This window comes from Buceros rhinoceros, unplaced genomic scaffold (genome assembly GCF_000710305.1).
Source record: "Buceros rhinoceros silvestris isolate BGI_N320 unplaced genomic scaffold, ASM71030v1 scaffold39538, whole genome shotgun sequence".
Lineage (NCBI taxonomy): Eukaryota > Metazoa > Chordata > Aves > Bucerotiformes > Bucerotidae > Buceros > Buceros rhinoceros.
In genome coordinates, this window is record NW_010429267.1 from 1 (window position 1) to 15,937 (window position 15,937).

Genomic DNA, 15,937 nt, shown 5'->3' on the forward strand with positions numbered 1-15,937 from the left:
CCGCAGGGCGCAGCCTCGGGTGTGGCGAGTAACGTCCTCACCTGGACGTGGTTTTCCAGAGCCACCCAGGCGAGACGTTGGCCGCACGGAGCGCAGAGAGGCCACAAGGGCTTCTTGGTGCCAGCACGCTTTGAGGGAACCTCTTCCTCTTGGCACTGCAAAAGGCTCATGTGAAACTCGCTGTTGGGGTACGGAAGGCAACTGAAGAGGAAAAGGTTCCTCACCTTCTCTTTTTTAGGTGGATGTGTTTCCCCAGCATATGACTGTGTTCAGTAAACTCCTTTCTCTCCTATCCTCTTCCTTTTCTACAGCTCTGTTCTGCCTGTAAACCTGAGGAAAGACGAGGTTCTGCTGGGCTCTGCAGTGCACAGCTCCACCAGCAGCTCAGTGCATGTGGAATCAACACCAACCTTAAGAAACACCAGCTTGAAAAACCACCCACATCCTTCAGGCCACCCAATTCCCATACAGCCAACTGCTTGGGGCTGAAGGTAACATCATGTCCCTATCACCAGCAGCCTGACCAGGACTGCAGCACTTCTGAGAGGTGTGAAGATTCAGTTGCTATTCATGCAAGTTTTGCTTAAAATTCAAATTTAAGTTGAATTCAACTCATCTTGTCTGACCTCTGAGTTCAGTGAGGCTCCTCAGGTCTGGAGGGGTGAAGCCCTCACCCAACAGTGGTGATGCACATTTCAATTCCAGACAACAAAACTGTGGTACAAACCTTTATTATCTTGCACCTCCTTGCCACAGCTATTGTGGAAACAACGGACATTCATCTTTTACAGGTACTATCAAAAGTTACAAGGTGTAAAATAGACTGCCTAGATCACAAACTGAAAGTTCTAGAGGATTACTTTCTGTGAACGGAATTTGGCAGAGATGCTCACCCCCAGGGGAACAGGTAGCCCTGAGCACCTTGAGGAGGCAGTGGTACATCTTGCCGAGAGATGACCAGCTTCCCTGGGTTTACCTGTGTCACAAAAAGGCACAAAGAGAAACAGCACCCCCAGGAAGTGTGGACATCCCACCAGAAACCTCAGCACCGCCTGGTTCTCCTCACTGGAGAGAAGGCTGTCACCATCCCCACTAGCTGCCTGCTCCTGCTTCGTTCAGCACCGTGGCAGTGGTGGGACTCGTGCCTGCACTAGCCACCGCGGCTCTGCAGCTCCCAAGGCTCTGGCCTTTAAGCTCAGTCCTGCAGGGCTGTTCTACAAACCCGCACAGAGGTAAATATTGTAGATGACGTCACACCTATCCGGTTTAGAGACCGATACTCTAGACAGTTTGTTAATAACCAGTACTTTGGGAGGACCTTCATAAGCCATACGCAGCAGTTCTTGAGCAACAACAAATAGTTAAGTAGTTTGGAGATTTTGTTTCTTCTGTTTTCTCCGTTTTCCTGTGTTACAAAGCCATGAAAACGTCAGCAGGCAGAGCAACACAATCCCCACGCCTTCTAACTGTGCCAGTTACGGAGGGTGTTTGGAGCCCACCAAAACATCCTCGTGGAATTCGAGGTAAGCTGGTTTGTGGGGTACCTACCCTCTGGAGCAGATGTTGCCCCCAAAGCAGTCTTACCATATTCCCTAGAAGGTCTGGCTAATTTGATCGACAACAATCCATTGTCATTCCCCATCCTCGACCCAGCACTAATGCTTTTAGATTTACATCTTGACCTTCTGTATCATTAAGGTAATGGGAAAAGAGCAGACTGTGAATTGGAGGAAGTATCTCATTAGAGCAGATGATCTAGGAACCCTCTGACACAGACTCCGAATTCTTCTTTTATGAATACTCAGCACTACTCACCAGGGCAGCCAGCAAGAAAACCAGGAGGAACAGTTCTCCTGAGGAAACCAAGCTGCTTAAAGCAAGCCAAACACTTCGGGAAAGCCAGATCCACAAAGTCCACGGACAGGTAGAAAACATTTACAGCTACAAGGATTTATCTTGTGAAAAATTCAGTAATATACTGTAACTCTTCACACACCATTATCTCCAGGATTGAGGCATTTTAACTGAAAAAGCATTTGGCTGAGATGGGTCTTTCTTTCCTTTTTTTAAATGGATATCCACACTTCTCCCACCCTCAGGCGCCTGCTTTGTGCACAGAGCATCCTCCTAACCTGCCGCGCCCCAGAGCTGTGCTCACCCTGCCTTGGCTCTTACTGCCGTGTCACGCTGCAGCACAGCCGTCCACGTACTTCCCCAGGTCTATCAGCAGGGAAGGCCAGCCCATGTTTCCTGGTGAAGTTTCAGAGCTGGACTGGACACACCGGGCTCCCCTTCTCTTCAAGTAAGCGCTTGGCCTATCATCGCAAGTTCACACAATTCTCCTGCCCTGAGCCCGCTCTCCTCCCAGGCTGAACTACCAAACCAAGCCACTTCACCTTCCAAACCAACGACCCAGAGCACAGCTTGCCCCAAAAATGTCGCTCAGCGATTCCCATCACCCGGTGTAGACAGGCTGGCAGAAAGCTCCACACACTGTTCTGCTCCAGGCAGGGGCTTCTTTGCTCCACAGCGACAAACCACCTTTGACAATACCCTATTCAGGGCAGAAAGCTCCCATTTTTTCTTGAATTCACACGGAAAAGGCTTATCCCAGCCATCTGCTGAAAACACAACCCGTTGTTGCTACGAAGGGCAGCAGGGTCCTGCTACCTGATGTCACATTTGATCCGTGCTGGTAAATCTCTTGACTTCTGATCAAAGACTTCTCGGGTTTATACTTTTCCTGCTTGTGATGGCATCATGCTGGAGCAATTTCCTCTGTTCAAGATATGGTGGGTACTGTGGTGGTACAAACGCCTCTGTTGAACCTCTTACTGGCATCTCTGGTATGGATGAACTTAAAAGGACAACTCAAAACAGCACTGGCTTCGTGGCTCACACCCCAAGGAATATTTTCCCACAACAGTAAGATAAAAATCAACAAATCATCTAATAATTCCTCCTTAAAATTATTCCTTACACAAGGATAATTACAGACTGCAAAACACAGATTGCAAGAAGGTCATCTTTCACCATACGCTGGTTTTTTTCCATACGATTTGGAATCACACGTTGCACTTTGCTACTCGAAGATGAGAGATTTATGCTCTGGGATCCCATAATTTCTTTTGTGTTCTTCAAACAATTGTCTCAGTTTCTGCAGGTACAACGCGTGCAGCTGTTCGATCTCTGCAGCGCTGGGGTTCAAGTTCTGTTTGACAGGGATGGGGCTTCCCACTGCAAATCAAACACAACAGCAGCATTAGCTTCACAGAGGTCTCTTTTTGAAGAGGAACTGCTCTCCCTCCTGGCCCAGCTTCACCACAGCTCCCAGAGACGTGGTGGAATCACAGCACAATTCTCTTGCCCTAGGGCCTCATCCTGCCTTTCACATACCTGAGCCCTGGGTCTCTACTGCCTTTTGCTCAAGTTCAGATTAAATGGATTTAAAACACCCATCATTTCAATCTGGCAGCAAAAGAGCCAAGGAGAAGGGGGTTAAGCTCTGACTTGAAGGAGCGGTTTACTCTTCAACATATAATCCCATGGGCTCTGCACCATCTTTCCATCGGGGTCATGCTCCCCAAGCTCAAAGCAGCATTAAACCCATGTACCCTCTCACCTTCTTCTGTTCTGTGTGAATACTAGAGGTATCCAGTGTGAGGGACGTGCCCAAGAGGACAGTGGAAACATCCCTTGGCCTAGGGAGGAGTAGCACCCCAAGCCCTGTCAGGTGTCTCTGAACCATCCATTGCCCACAAATACCATTCCAAGGCTGTGGAACCCCTGCAACCTGCTCCAACTAAGAGCAAGAGGGAGATAATTCCAGAGGGCAATAATTCCAGAGGGCAGCTGCCACCTCCTCCGCAAAAAGCCATGGCTAAAAAGCCTGCGATGTGCTACGAGAGGCTTCCCATGACTTCAGTCTTGCTTGTGTGGTTCAGTTACTAAGATTTTGACAGCTGCTCTTGCACTGAGAACTTAACAGACCCAAGGCAGACTGCAGAGGAGGCCTCTGCAGAAAAGCAGAGTTAAAAGAACCCCCAGAAGCTTTTAAAAGGCACCTGAAAATCCCTGTCAACCAACGTCGCCACTTCAGATTGGACAGTGTTGAGGGAAGGGAAGTCTAACCAGAACCACAAAAGGGCTGATTCTGCATTTTCCTGCTGCAGCATCAGCTGCCAACAGCTCTTGGGCCCTACGCAGTGCTGAAATTCAGACTCTACGTGGCTAAGGCTGTCAGCCCAGAAAATGTGGTGCTCTCCTTCCGATGCTCTGAAAACTTTTTGGCTTTAAAATATGTGACATTTTTAGACTGCCTGTACACAATGTGCTGATGCAGATGGCTGTTCCATTAAACACAAATGGAACTTTCCATGGTGAAGGAATGCCCCAGGGAGCTGCAATGCCATGAAGCAGCAGCCTGCTGAAGGGCTGCGGAGCTCTGGTACAGAGCAGACAAACCCTTGGGTTTCCTTGGGGACAGAAACCTGTGAATGAAGAAGATCTGGCCTGGGACAAAGGGGAAAGGGAGAAAAGAATCCCCTCTTAATTGGAGAAGGACAGGAATGAAAAAAAATGATTAATTGAAAAGGAAATATCTCTTTAAAAGCTCTCACCCTGCTTTAGATGCACAGTGACCAATCGCTTCCGTTAGATTTCCTCATTCACATGGAAATTAGTAGCACGCTTACAACTTAAACGTTCACAGAGCATTAGGAACTGCACAGGGAACTCACCAACAGTATGAATAGGCTGCCGGTACGGGATTAAGCCAAAACTGTACTGAAATACTCCTCGAGCGTGAAAGAGCGGTAGAGCAAAGCCCATTATCTTCTGCATCTTCTCCTGGACATTTCTGAGCCATGAGCCTTTAGGGTTTGCCACTTGCTTGAACAGTTCATTCTCGCCAAAGGAGAACACCGGGACCAGATGAGCCCTGGAACACAATGACCCTGCTGAGAATCCCACCTCGCGGTGGGAGCAGCACTGTGGTTCACGGCAGCTGCCTGGCAATGGCTTCACAAGAAGCAGCACAGCGAGCTTCGGCAGCTCCGAACTCCAGCAGCTCTTCTGATACGCAGCTGCTCTGTGGGGTTTGGGGTTCAAAAAACAACCAAAGTGATTGGCATATAATAGCCACGAGCTTTTGGGCAGCATTTACGCTGGTTGCTGCCCATGCCAACGTTTTATGGCTCTTCACAATCATAAAAATGAATGATTGAACATATCATCATCATGATTACGATCTTCATCACTACTATTTTGGCAAGTCCACCCTTGTTCTGCTGCATTTGCTCTCTTAGCCAGTAAATACACCTCATTGCTAACCTTAAACTGCTCCTGGCTGGCAGGCAGCAAAGCCAGACCTCGGCTTTCCTCTGCCTTGTGACTGGAGCGATGCACACACTTGGTTTCAGCACAAACCCCGTGATAGAACCCAGATACCCCTGCTGCTGCCGCAAGCACAATGCCAGACCTCACTGCTGTCCAGTTCCCAGAGAAACCCAGCTTCCTCCAGACTCCCTCGGAAACACCAGCCTCAGTCCCCGACTAGCAGAGGTCACATCCTACCCACAGCAATTACATGAACTCCCTTTGGCTCCCGCACGGCTTCATCAATTCTCATTCAGCCCATGAATTGCTTGGCAGGAAAGGCACCGGCTGGCTCCCGGACAAATGGAAAGCCTGGTACATACTGTGGCGAGGCAGATACACCACTTTTTACTACAAGGCTGAGACAAACAGAAACATCTTGTGGTGCAACAGCACCCTGAGACTGTAAGGATTGTTCTAATCTAGCAAAGGCTTTTGCAAGATGCTCTGTAGGAGGTTGAGGCAGAGAAATAAGTAACTTGGGATTGTGTAATTAAAGCTAAGTTAGCTGAGTCACCATTTGCTTAATCTCGTCAAGATTTCTTCACACCAGATATCTGATTGCCTCGGACCAAAATGTCTTTTCCAGAAATGCAGAGGACTTTCACTGATGTAATCAGGCCACATTAGATGTGTTCTGGGCCGAGGAGCGAGCCTCCACGCCACCCTTGCTCCCCGCGCTGCCCCTTCCTTCCTTGGTATTTGATGCTGCAGATGAAAAGCACCAGACACACACACAGGTGCTGATGGCAGGGGGTTCTCCTCATCCATCTCCCACAAGCCTCCCTTGCTCTTTCATTCCCACATGAGCTGGAAGCTTGTTTCACATTTTTTTAATTAGAAACAACATGTTAGAATCAGAAGCAGTTACTGGACGCGGAGTCTTTGGACAAGAGCTAAGGGCTGGTGACAGTGCTGTAACACCTACTGTGTAGACATGAAGTCAGGATTCCTACAGCTCTTTCACAAAGAGGAGGATCAACATTTGAAACAAAGCACTTGGTTAGGAAAGAAGTGGCCATTCCCGTGTTTGGGAAATGTCCTGATACGTTGTTGTCGGCTGGGGATGCTTTTGAAATCAAGGCCACCAGGGCCATGGGTGGATTTGGTTTCTCAATCTGTTCAGAGGGGAAATAAACACCCTCCTTTATGACGGATCAGATGCTTATGGACATGCTCAAACAAAAGCGCATCTAAATATCTGTCTGAACTTATTGCTTAAATATAAAAGCTACTGATAGTGTTCAGGATCCCACTGGATTCCTCAGCAGCTGAGCAGAAACTGAGTAAAGACTCATCCAGGCACTAAAGCCCGAATTTAAATACCGAAGTGTGGTTTCTGGGTACAAATCAGACCAAAATGTTACTTTCTATCAGAGAACAGATCCTTTACGAGACTCCCAGTGAGGTGTATTGGAAATCCTCTTGGAACCCTGATACAAAAGGGCTCCTAGAAAAAATGGACCTCAGCACCCTGGGTGCACAAAGAGCTCTGCTTCCCAGAGAGCACCTTCCCCCAGTTCATCGCTTCAACACTCAAACCTGCTTTAGTTACACACTGATGGCTGCTGGATAGTAAAAAATAAGCTAGTTTTTTCCTTGAGATTTTCACCCCAAATTCCCAGAAACTTACTTTGCAAATAACAATCTCCAAAGCCTTTAGAGTAACAGTGAAAACAAACCTTCCTAGACCACAGTTTTCAGCAATTTAATAAAACAGGGCATAGCTTTCTAATATTTTTGTTGCTTGCTTAAAATGGTAATAAAATTCTATACCTTCCATTTACAGCACGGAAAACAGAGCGTCTGCTCCGCTCAGCATGAACAGCTGAGGTTTACTGATGCCGTTTCATAATTCTTACTCCTTGCTAGTACAAAACCCCCCTGAAACAAAACTCCAAGGTATGCTAATAACACCTACTGCTTTCAAATGATGAAAGACGAGAAGTTTCCAACACTCCCAGATGGGATCTAGGTGGATAGACTGGCTCCTCTGCCAGTGCTCAGACACGTGATTTTGACAAATTCTCAATCTAATACATAGAATACCAACTATATTTCAGAATCGATCTGTCCTCAAAGGGTGCTTACGGCAGCCCGGATGGGAAACCTACCCGTGTTTCAAGGCCATTTTAATAAAGCCCTTCCTCTTGAGGATGTTCAGGGTTAAACTGCCAGGATGGGCGTTCAGAGACTCCTCTGCTCCTCCGATCACGATGACAGATGCGTGGCCACCTCCTTTGTTACTCAGCACGTACGAGACGCTCTCCTTGGACGCAGAAACCATTCCTTTGGGAGCAAACATTTTGAGAGTGACTGCTGGATGGTCCCATATTTAGATATTTAAAGGTGTATCTTAACGGCACAGGGCTCAAAGAGCTGTATTCAATCCCCTCACTCTGCAACAGGTTTGGTCTTGGGGAAGTCCTAGACATCGGCACCGAGGGTTTAACAGGACAAATAGAGGACTTGCAAGCTCAGACACAACGAAGGTAGTCTAAATTACAGCCTAGAGATAAGTCTAGTTTGTGCTGGTGTTTTAGGGGTTCTTTTATTGGTTTGGGGTTGGGTTTTTACAGGGTTAGTAACAAAGCATGCTCTTCTGCAGACCAAGCAAAGAACTCAGTCTCCTGTTTCCCACTCGCTTCTTTTCCTATTAGGGGCATTACAATGAGGATTATGAAAGCATCACCAGAAAGGGAAGATGACTGCGATCCAGCTTCGCAAGCTGGCCACCAAGTGGAGTAACTCGCTACTGGAGCAAGCTCAGCCCTCAGTAAAAAGCTACTTCCATTTGCCCTATGTCATCCCCGTCACCATTACTCTGAAAAATGCAGCTGACCCGAGACTCACAGGTAGTTCGAGTGATGCTCCTTCACCTATCGGCATTTTCTCCGGAAGAGAAAGAGCTGCTGTCTTTCCCCATGACAGAGTTATCTGCCCGCTGAAGCCGAGATGCCAGCCCACAGGCAGGGCTCGCATAGCAGCTTGGCACTGCTGCAAGTGCTCTTCCCAAGGAGGGCTGCGGCCTGGCAGGATTTGGAGACAGGCAGCACAGGACTGGGAGATGGAGCAGCATGCTGGGAGCACGGCTTCCAGTACACGGAGGATTTTGCAAGCATTTTATGGTTTGAGTGATAACCTGCATTACACCAAAGGTCCCCCCTGGTTTATCAGATACACTGCTGTGAGGAATGAGCTGCAGTGCTGGTGATTCTGCACCGTGCTTCTTACTCAAGCTGCTTCTCATCTAGCAGGTAAATATTTGTTCCTATGGATCCAGATGCCAAAAGGGTGTAAAGCTGACTTGCAGGCCAGACAACGTTTAAAGCTGTCACCTTCCACCACTGCCAGTCCCTCACCTTCGCAAGGCTGAAAGAATCCCCGGGGAAATGGCGTTTGCGCGGAAGGGTATTATCTGGCATGCTGACGTACCCACGGCTACATGAGTCTGATACTAATCTGAGCACCATCCCAGGCGTGTTTCAGCAAATGGAACAGCTTTATCTGCAATCATGGCGTCGCTGCTGCAGCTAGGAATACGAGCTAGAGCTCTGCCTCCCAAACCTCGTCTGTGCACCAGACCTACTCACTCAAATTCTCTAGTTTCACGAATATTAAGTAAAATAACTCCCGTATTAAACCACCGTGGGAGGACGCTACTCCTGATTTCATGACACATTTTTCTGTTCCCAAAATGTTATTGCTTGTTACTTTTATCTTTTATTGCTGCAATATCAGTCATGAATATCAGCCCTTTATGACAAGTGCTGTTCCGAACAGAGAAGTTGCTGTCTACAGGGTTTACATCTCCATTAAAACTACATGAATTGGCCATACAGGACTTCAGTACGAAGCCGGTAATTAACTACCGACTAGAAAGCTATTTGCCCTGAGCAGGACTTCAAGCCTTTCAGAGAAGAGATAATCCTTGATTTATTTTACAAGTGCCTGTGCCACTTGTAAAACAAGCTAAACGCTGTTAGAAATGAGTATGACCTTCTCCTCTCGCAGATAACTGGCACTCAGTACCTTGTGCAGTCTCACGGCTCACAGGAAAAACAGCAATTTTTTTTCAGAAAGGAAAAAAAAAGCTCATGGATACAGTTTAAGAAAACTGTTAATAAAACCTTTCAAATTGTTTTGCAAGAACAGTTCATTGTAAAACAGAGATTTAATTCAGCACCATCTCTGTTGAACAGAGATTTAATTGAGCACCAATTCTGAAGTGAATTCACGGGGAGGGGAACAGACCCGACATTTGCAGCGGCAGCTGCCACCTTCTGCTTGTACTTACCAGCACTCATGACGTATTCTCTGAAGAAGGGGCAGCTGAACCAGATGGGCATGATGTGAAGATATGGAGTGAGCCCAGGAAATAAGTTTTTGAAACTTGGACCGGTGCAGAAGTTTCCAAAGGCTCCAGCTACCAGGACTCCGTGAGGGTGAAAGCCGAGTAAGTAGTTGTGATGTGGACTCAGATCTGAAGTTTTTATCAGCTGAAAAATAGAGACAGGGGACGACATGAAAATACTCACCTCAGAAGGACCCCCAAAAACAACTAGTATGGAAACTGCACCTTGACAGGACACAGAACTGATGACAAGTCATTTCCTTCTGAGCATTTTAAGCTACTGTCCCCTTGCAGAGCTGAACAAAGTTTGACTAGACAGCTCTCAGGAAACCATGTCTAGCATTCACTGTGCTGAGGCACTACTTTGTGAGTCAACAATCCGAGTAAAAATCAGCCCCATCCTTTTTTGTCACTAAATCTCAGACTTCCCAAGTTTTAGAAAGAAGTGAAGTTCACGCTGGAGAACGAGAATTTCACCAACGATGAGTCGGAGGCATTTGTCCGTGCTCACAGCTATTCGAGCTGTCTCTGTTCCAGTGTTTTCAGTTCTGTGAGAAACCTTTTACTCACGTGAATGGGAAAATATTCCCTGAAGTACTTCCAGAGAGTCCAGCTCCTGACCCACTGGGACCGTCTGCCTCCCATGCATGGCGTCTGCCAGTCAAGGTACAGCCACAGCAGGTACAGAACGGCCAGGAACCAGAATTTGCCCAGGATAAGGATCACGAAGAACCCACAGCAAAATTCTGCTACAAGAAACAAAAAGAGGAAACCACAGCAAGCGTTACTGGTGCCTGTCTCCATTAGTGACTCCTTGAGTGGTGTCAGGCAATCACTCCCCCTTTCTGATCCTTAATGTTTCCACCTGTAAAACAGAGGGGGCAATTCTCGTCCCCATGAAGAGTGCTCTGTGACTGGCCAAAGAGATGTGCTAGGCAGGACCAAAACAGAAAGGGGTTCCACTCCAGCCTCTAAATGTGTCACTGTGTGTGGGAACTCACCATTGCTACGGAAATACAAAAGCAGTTTGAAGTCCTGATACTTTCAGACCCAGGTCATTAAGAATATTTTGAAGAAAAGTCATTACCATCTCAAAGAAGAGATCCTGAAAGAGTAGAAATGTCTAGAAAGGATGCCAAGACAAGGATGCTTTTTAATTGCCATAAATCAATTAACTGCAAGTTGTTAGGCAAGTATTTCTATTTCCTAACCTTCCTTTCAGAAGGACTTTTGGCTCAGAGCAGAATCAAACGACTTTGACTTTTACTACCAGGTTTGTAGCCAAGGAGCTGAAAGGTGCTCTGCATCCTTGCTGGAGAGCTAATGGCACCAGCAGCAAGAAGGGCCAGACAGCGCTATCTAACACCACCGAGACAGGCACACGAGATCAACAAGCTCAGGGCTTTGTTCTGGCTACAACACACCCCTGGGCACAGGTAAGGTATGAGGGGAGAAGTCAGCTGTCAGCACTTCTAAAGGGAGCTCAGCATCTTGGAGGACAAAGCTGGGTGATTGTTGCATTTGCAACAAGACCTGCGAAGCAAATTCCTTCTGCCATACCTCCTTATTATTCCCACGCGTTAACAGCCTGCGAGATGGGTTAAACCCCTGATGACTCAAACCCGATGAGCCTATAAATACAAACCCAGCATTTTCCCCTTCGGAGAAGACAGCGAGTTAATAAACGGCAACCGCTTTACCCAAATTCATAAACAAATTCCAGGCAACAGGTGAATGACTTGAATTCTTCACTTCACTGTGTCATTGCCTCCTGGGAGGTAGCTGATGCTTCGCCCTCTGAGACTCTGAGTCTGCAGCCCTGGGCACCAAATTCACAGAACAGTTAAACCCCACAGAGTGGTGTTTAGTGACAGGAAGCAGGAAACCAGCACTTTGCGGGTGATCCTGGCAGCTGGAAACTCCAAATGCATTTGCAGTTACCAAGGAGTCAAAAATGTTTGAACAGTACCTATTGTGAGTGCCACCAAATCTACGACTGTCCCCTAGAAGGGCCTCCTGTTACTCCTGGAGCAGTCACAGACCATGGCTGTCCAGTGCAGGCTATCCCAGGAGACCAGGGTGCTCGTCCCAGTATTACCAGCACTATGGGCTCCCTGTAGCACCCCACAAAGCCAGGCAGAGCAGCTCACACTGAGACCTCCAGACTGCTTGACACCTCAGAACCACAACCACGTCCTCTCCTCAGCATTAGTTTTCAGAGCAGCAATGGCCCCGAGCTGGGTACCTGCGGAGCCTGTGGAGGGAACACACAGAAGAACTGCACGGTGGTGTTTTCACCCCTAATGAACATTTGCGCCTCTCTATTATCCCTCAAGGTACCACCGATAAGTTGATTTTGGCATTAAAAAAAAGTATTTTCCCTGCTCAGTGGATTCTAACTGCCCTGGAAAACTGCTGAAGTCCACAGGAACTTGGTAGCCATCTCCAGGGTGGAGGTGGTAAGGAGGTCAGCATTTGCTGAATATTTACCAGTGTCCTGTGGCGGAGGTCCTTTGTCAGTTTATCAGTCACCACTGGGAGCCCCGGTCATGAGGATGTCTGAGCTCTCCTACCTGGGGAGCTGTATTTCAACACTGCCAAGATAACGAACACAAACACGCAGATGCCAAGGTTTGGAGCCTGCTCTAAAGGCCTGTGTACTCTGGAACTGGGTTGCAGTTCCCAGCAAGCAGCCCCGCCACTGGCAAACACTGATAAACTGGAGATAGGGAGGTCAGGCACTATTGCCTTCTAGACAGAGGGGTCTGGATGCCATAATCCCCAGTGGCTAATTACCAAACCCTGAGACACCACCCCAAATTCAGTCTACGTGTTCCCTGCTGCCTTCCCTTCTCCTCAGACATCATGACCAGCCCGGTTCACACAGGGGTGGCCAAGCCAGGGCCCCTGATGCAGCTCAGCCATTTTCCTCTTGTTCTCATGAGATACAAACACACACACTGGGAGACAGGTTAAATTCCCTCCCCAGGATGCAGGTAGCAGTGGCAGCATTCCGAGAAATACCAGTCAGCCTCGCACCAGCAAGTGGCCGGCTTATCCCCTGTGATCACACACTGGTCCTGCCCGGGGGCAGCTGTAAGCATCACAGGCAGACGAACATAGACTGACGAAACCAGCAGCAATCCCAGCCAGCTCATGGGGAAAGGCTCAGGGAGCTCAGCTGAGTTTTCTTTCTTTCTTTCTTTCTTTCTGAGTTTTCTTTAATAAGGCCTTGAGGAAGATCAGACTGTCTTAGTTAGCCAGCTACAGCCAACGGATCAAATCTGCACCAGGTAACAAACCGTTGTGACACGCTTGAGGTTATTTTTTTGCTTTAGCACATCACACTGCTTTCTTAACACATAAGTCACCTATTCCAGCACCAATATCTCACTCCCTGGCAAATGTTTCTTCATTCCTATTCCTCTGGGGAAGCCAGATCCACAACTCAGAACTGTCTCCAGCCAAGCTCAATTCACAGAGCACTTCATCCTCCATGCTACATGCACGGGGGTTTAATCACCAGAGAACAGGGTGTGCTTTAGCATACACCAAGGTCTTTAGCATATTATTTTGTGGCTTCGTGCATATTAAAACATACCTTTTATTAGGTGCTGATTTTGTATTATTAAGTATTTTGCAAATAAACACTGGGGTGCACACACAGCAGTCTCTTCCTCGGGCCCCAGAAAGGAGAATACCAGCGAGACCACTGCTGGACCTAGAAAATGAGCCCCAGAGATGCTCCATCCTCACCTCCCACCACCTCATCTCAAGACCAACTCCTGGTATCCTTATCACATATTGGGAAACCTGCAGGACAAAACTAGGACGATGTGACCTCTCTGCTCTCGCCCCCAGTGGGTCCAGCAGCATTTCCAGGCTCGGAGATTTTGTTTCTCCAGGTGACTTTCTGTCTGGTGTGGGGCTGGACAACGGCACAGAGAGATCACGGGCAGGTATCAGGCCACGGTGTCGGGTGGATGCAACATGGGTGCTGCATGAGTGTGGGACTGGGACAGAGCCAGAGCTGCCATGGCTCTGTCAGCCCCTGGCCCAGGCAACAAACTTCTAATATCAGTAATTACAGGCACAAATCGACTTCTGTCAGAATTCGCTCCTTCAGATTTTTTTTCCAGAGCAGGTTCTCTGAAATTGCAAAACTCCATATACTTGATCTTTCAGCAGTGAAATACTAATGACTTGAAGCCGTGCTTCTGCCTGGAGCTGGTTCAGATTTCTGTGTAGGGCAAGAAACAGCACCATTTCAAGCATTCCCTGCTTTTCAGCCTCCACACTCTGGTTTCCCAGACTGCAGGCTCACACCATTCCTCTTTTAAAAGCAGGAAACCCATTTAAAACAGTTTTCTCTTCCATGGAACTCTACCTAAACTGTCTTAGAGCACACACCCCATACTCAGCGGGCACACGGCGGGAAACTGTTCAATGGGCATTTCCCTCATCTCATCCAGAAGCTCTTAAATATAGATCCCAGTATTTCAGAACTTATTTTTCCTTCTGGTGTTGTGCCCCTGGATAAGTTACAGAAGAGCCGCTGCCACAATGAGAACTTGTCTTTTCTGCTGGAGGGTGAACTCTGGCAGCTTGCAGCACAGAGCAGGAACTCCCACCCGGAATTTTAAAGAGGTTCCTTTTGTATGTAATGAAATTCTGTGCACATCTGCAGACCCTCAGAGGCAGAGACATGTTTATTCTGCTGAGGCAGAATCATTTAGGATTCAGCCATATGAATCTTCCTGGAGCAAAGTGAAACTTTTTGGCCAGATGACTCCGACTGTCCTATGACTGAAAGCGTACACCTACGAAGTGACAAGGTCACCTTGGACAGCTCTAAAGATAAACATCCCCAGGAAAGCACAAGCAGGGGAGTATTATTAGAACCAACTTGCCCACCAAAATTCAAGCAGTCTCTGATGCAGATTTTTATCACGATCATGTGCACTCGCTGTATACAACAGAACTGGATGTAAAACCACCTCCATGGTGGTTTCCCTGGATCTTTATTCCCGACAGCTGCCTGCTTCTCCCGCTAAGCTGTGGCAAGAGTGGATCCTCTGCTGCCCCCATCACTTCTAGTAAACAGAGAAGGACGTGATTTTCAGCAGCAGGGCTGTTACCAACCAGGCTAGGATAAAACATTGTCTCCTTCCACTGCCACTGAACCTCACCTGTGTTATCATTAGACTGGAATAAAGGCCTATGCCAAGAGTAATTCAAGAACAAAGCATTAGAAGCACAGGTTAGTTACAATACAGGCAAAGACAGGAACTGTTTATAGTCCAACCACAGATAATTTACAGGTAACGAAACAGCCAAGCACTAAGGATAAACCTGTGGCAGTGCTTCGTGCTTCCCCCACAGACCCAAATCTTTTCTGTGCAGTCTAACAACCTAAAAAAGAATCATCTGAAAGCCATCAGGCCACCACTGGAAGGACACTACATTTGCAAGGAGGATACGCGCACATTCCTCTTCTCCTTGCAAGTCCCAAATCACAGACAGTCATAAAGCATCCCAGTGCTTCCAGTAAGGCACAGGCCATCAGCTGCTCTACACCTCAGCACCTTTTGGTTCCACACAGACTGTTAAGAAACCACCCACCAATTTCTACAGTCCACAGAGCTGCTCCCAGAGAGTCAAGGCTTCGTTTACCTTATCAAGTGATGCATCCTACCTAAAAGAATGAGATTTGCTGCTGTGAGTGGGTGTTGAGTGAGAGGAGTCTGTTAAGATATTAGGAAAATTCCCTACAGAGGAATAACCAGAAGGAAAAGTTTACCAAGTACCACAGTCAGGAAGCCTTTCTTAAAACAAGCGAGGACAGTTTTCATAAATTCACAGAAGCGGCTGCATTTACAGCCAGTTCACTGTCAATCCTTATTAGTTTTCACCACCTGGTTAAGTGGGAATTTTATTGAACTATTGAATACAAAACCAGCAATGAAAGCAGCGTTAGTCATGTACCAGCCTTTTTGTTCACGTTCAAGAAAAGGTTGTTAGTTGACAGAAACCCAATGGGCATCTCAAAGAAGACACAGTCACATGCTTTTTAAGACCATAATTGAAAAAGAACCCACTGGAATAGACCCAAAACCAGAGAAAAAGCCACGCAGAGCTTCCAGGGAATGAGAAGGCCCAGGTCCAGAGGTGTGATGCTCTCGCCCTCCCTGGGATAGCCGCTCGCTG

General features: G+C 47.6%; 1 protein-coding gene across 1 annotated transcript in view; it reads right to left on the minus strand.

The window, feature by feature from the left end:
- Positions 1 to 3,073: 3,073 nt before the first annotated feature.
- The window catches only part of MOGAT1 (monoacylglycerol O-acyltransferase 1), a 13,207-nt gene continuing 343 nt past the window's right edge, over positions 3,074 to 15,937 (minus strand). Inside the window, exons 2-6 of the mRNA XM_010142588.1 lie at positions 10,301 to 10,479; positions 9,674 to 9,875; positions 7,491 to 7,665; positions 4,740 to 4,939; positions 3,074 to 3,237 (exon numbers count right to left, since the gene is read on the minus strand). Of these exons, the coding sequence (XP_010140890.1) occupies positions 3,083 to 3,237; positions 4,740 to 4,939; positions 7,491 to 7,665; positions 9,674 to 9,875; positions 10,301 to 10,479 (911 nt within the window). The 3' untranslated portion in view covers positions 3,074 to 3,082. The remainder of the gene's footprint in view (positions 3,238 to 4,739; positions 4,940 to 7,490; positions 7,666 to 9,673; positions 9,876 to 10,300; positions 10,480 to 15,937) is intronic.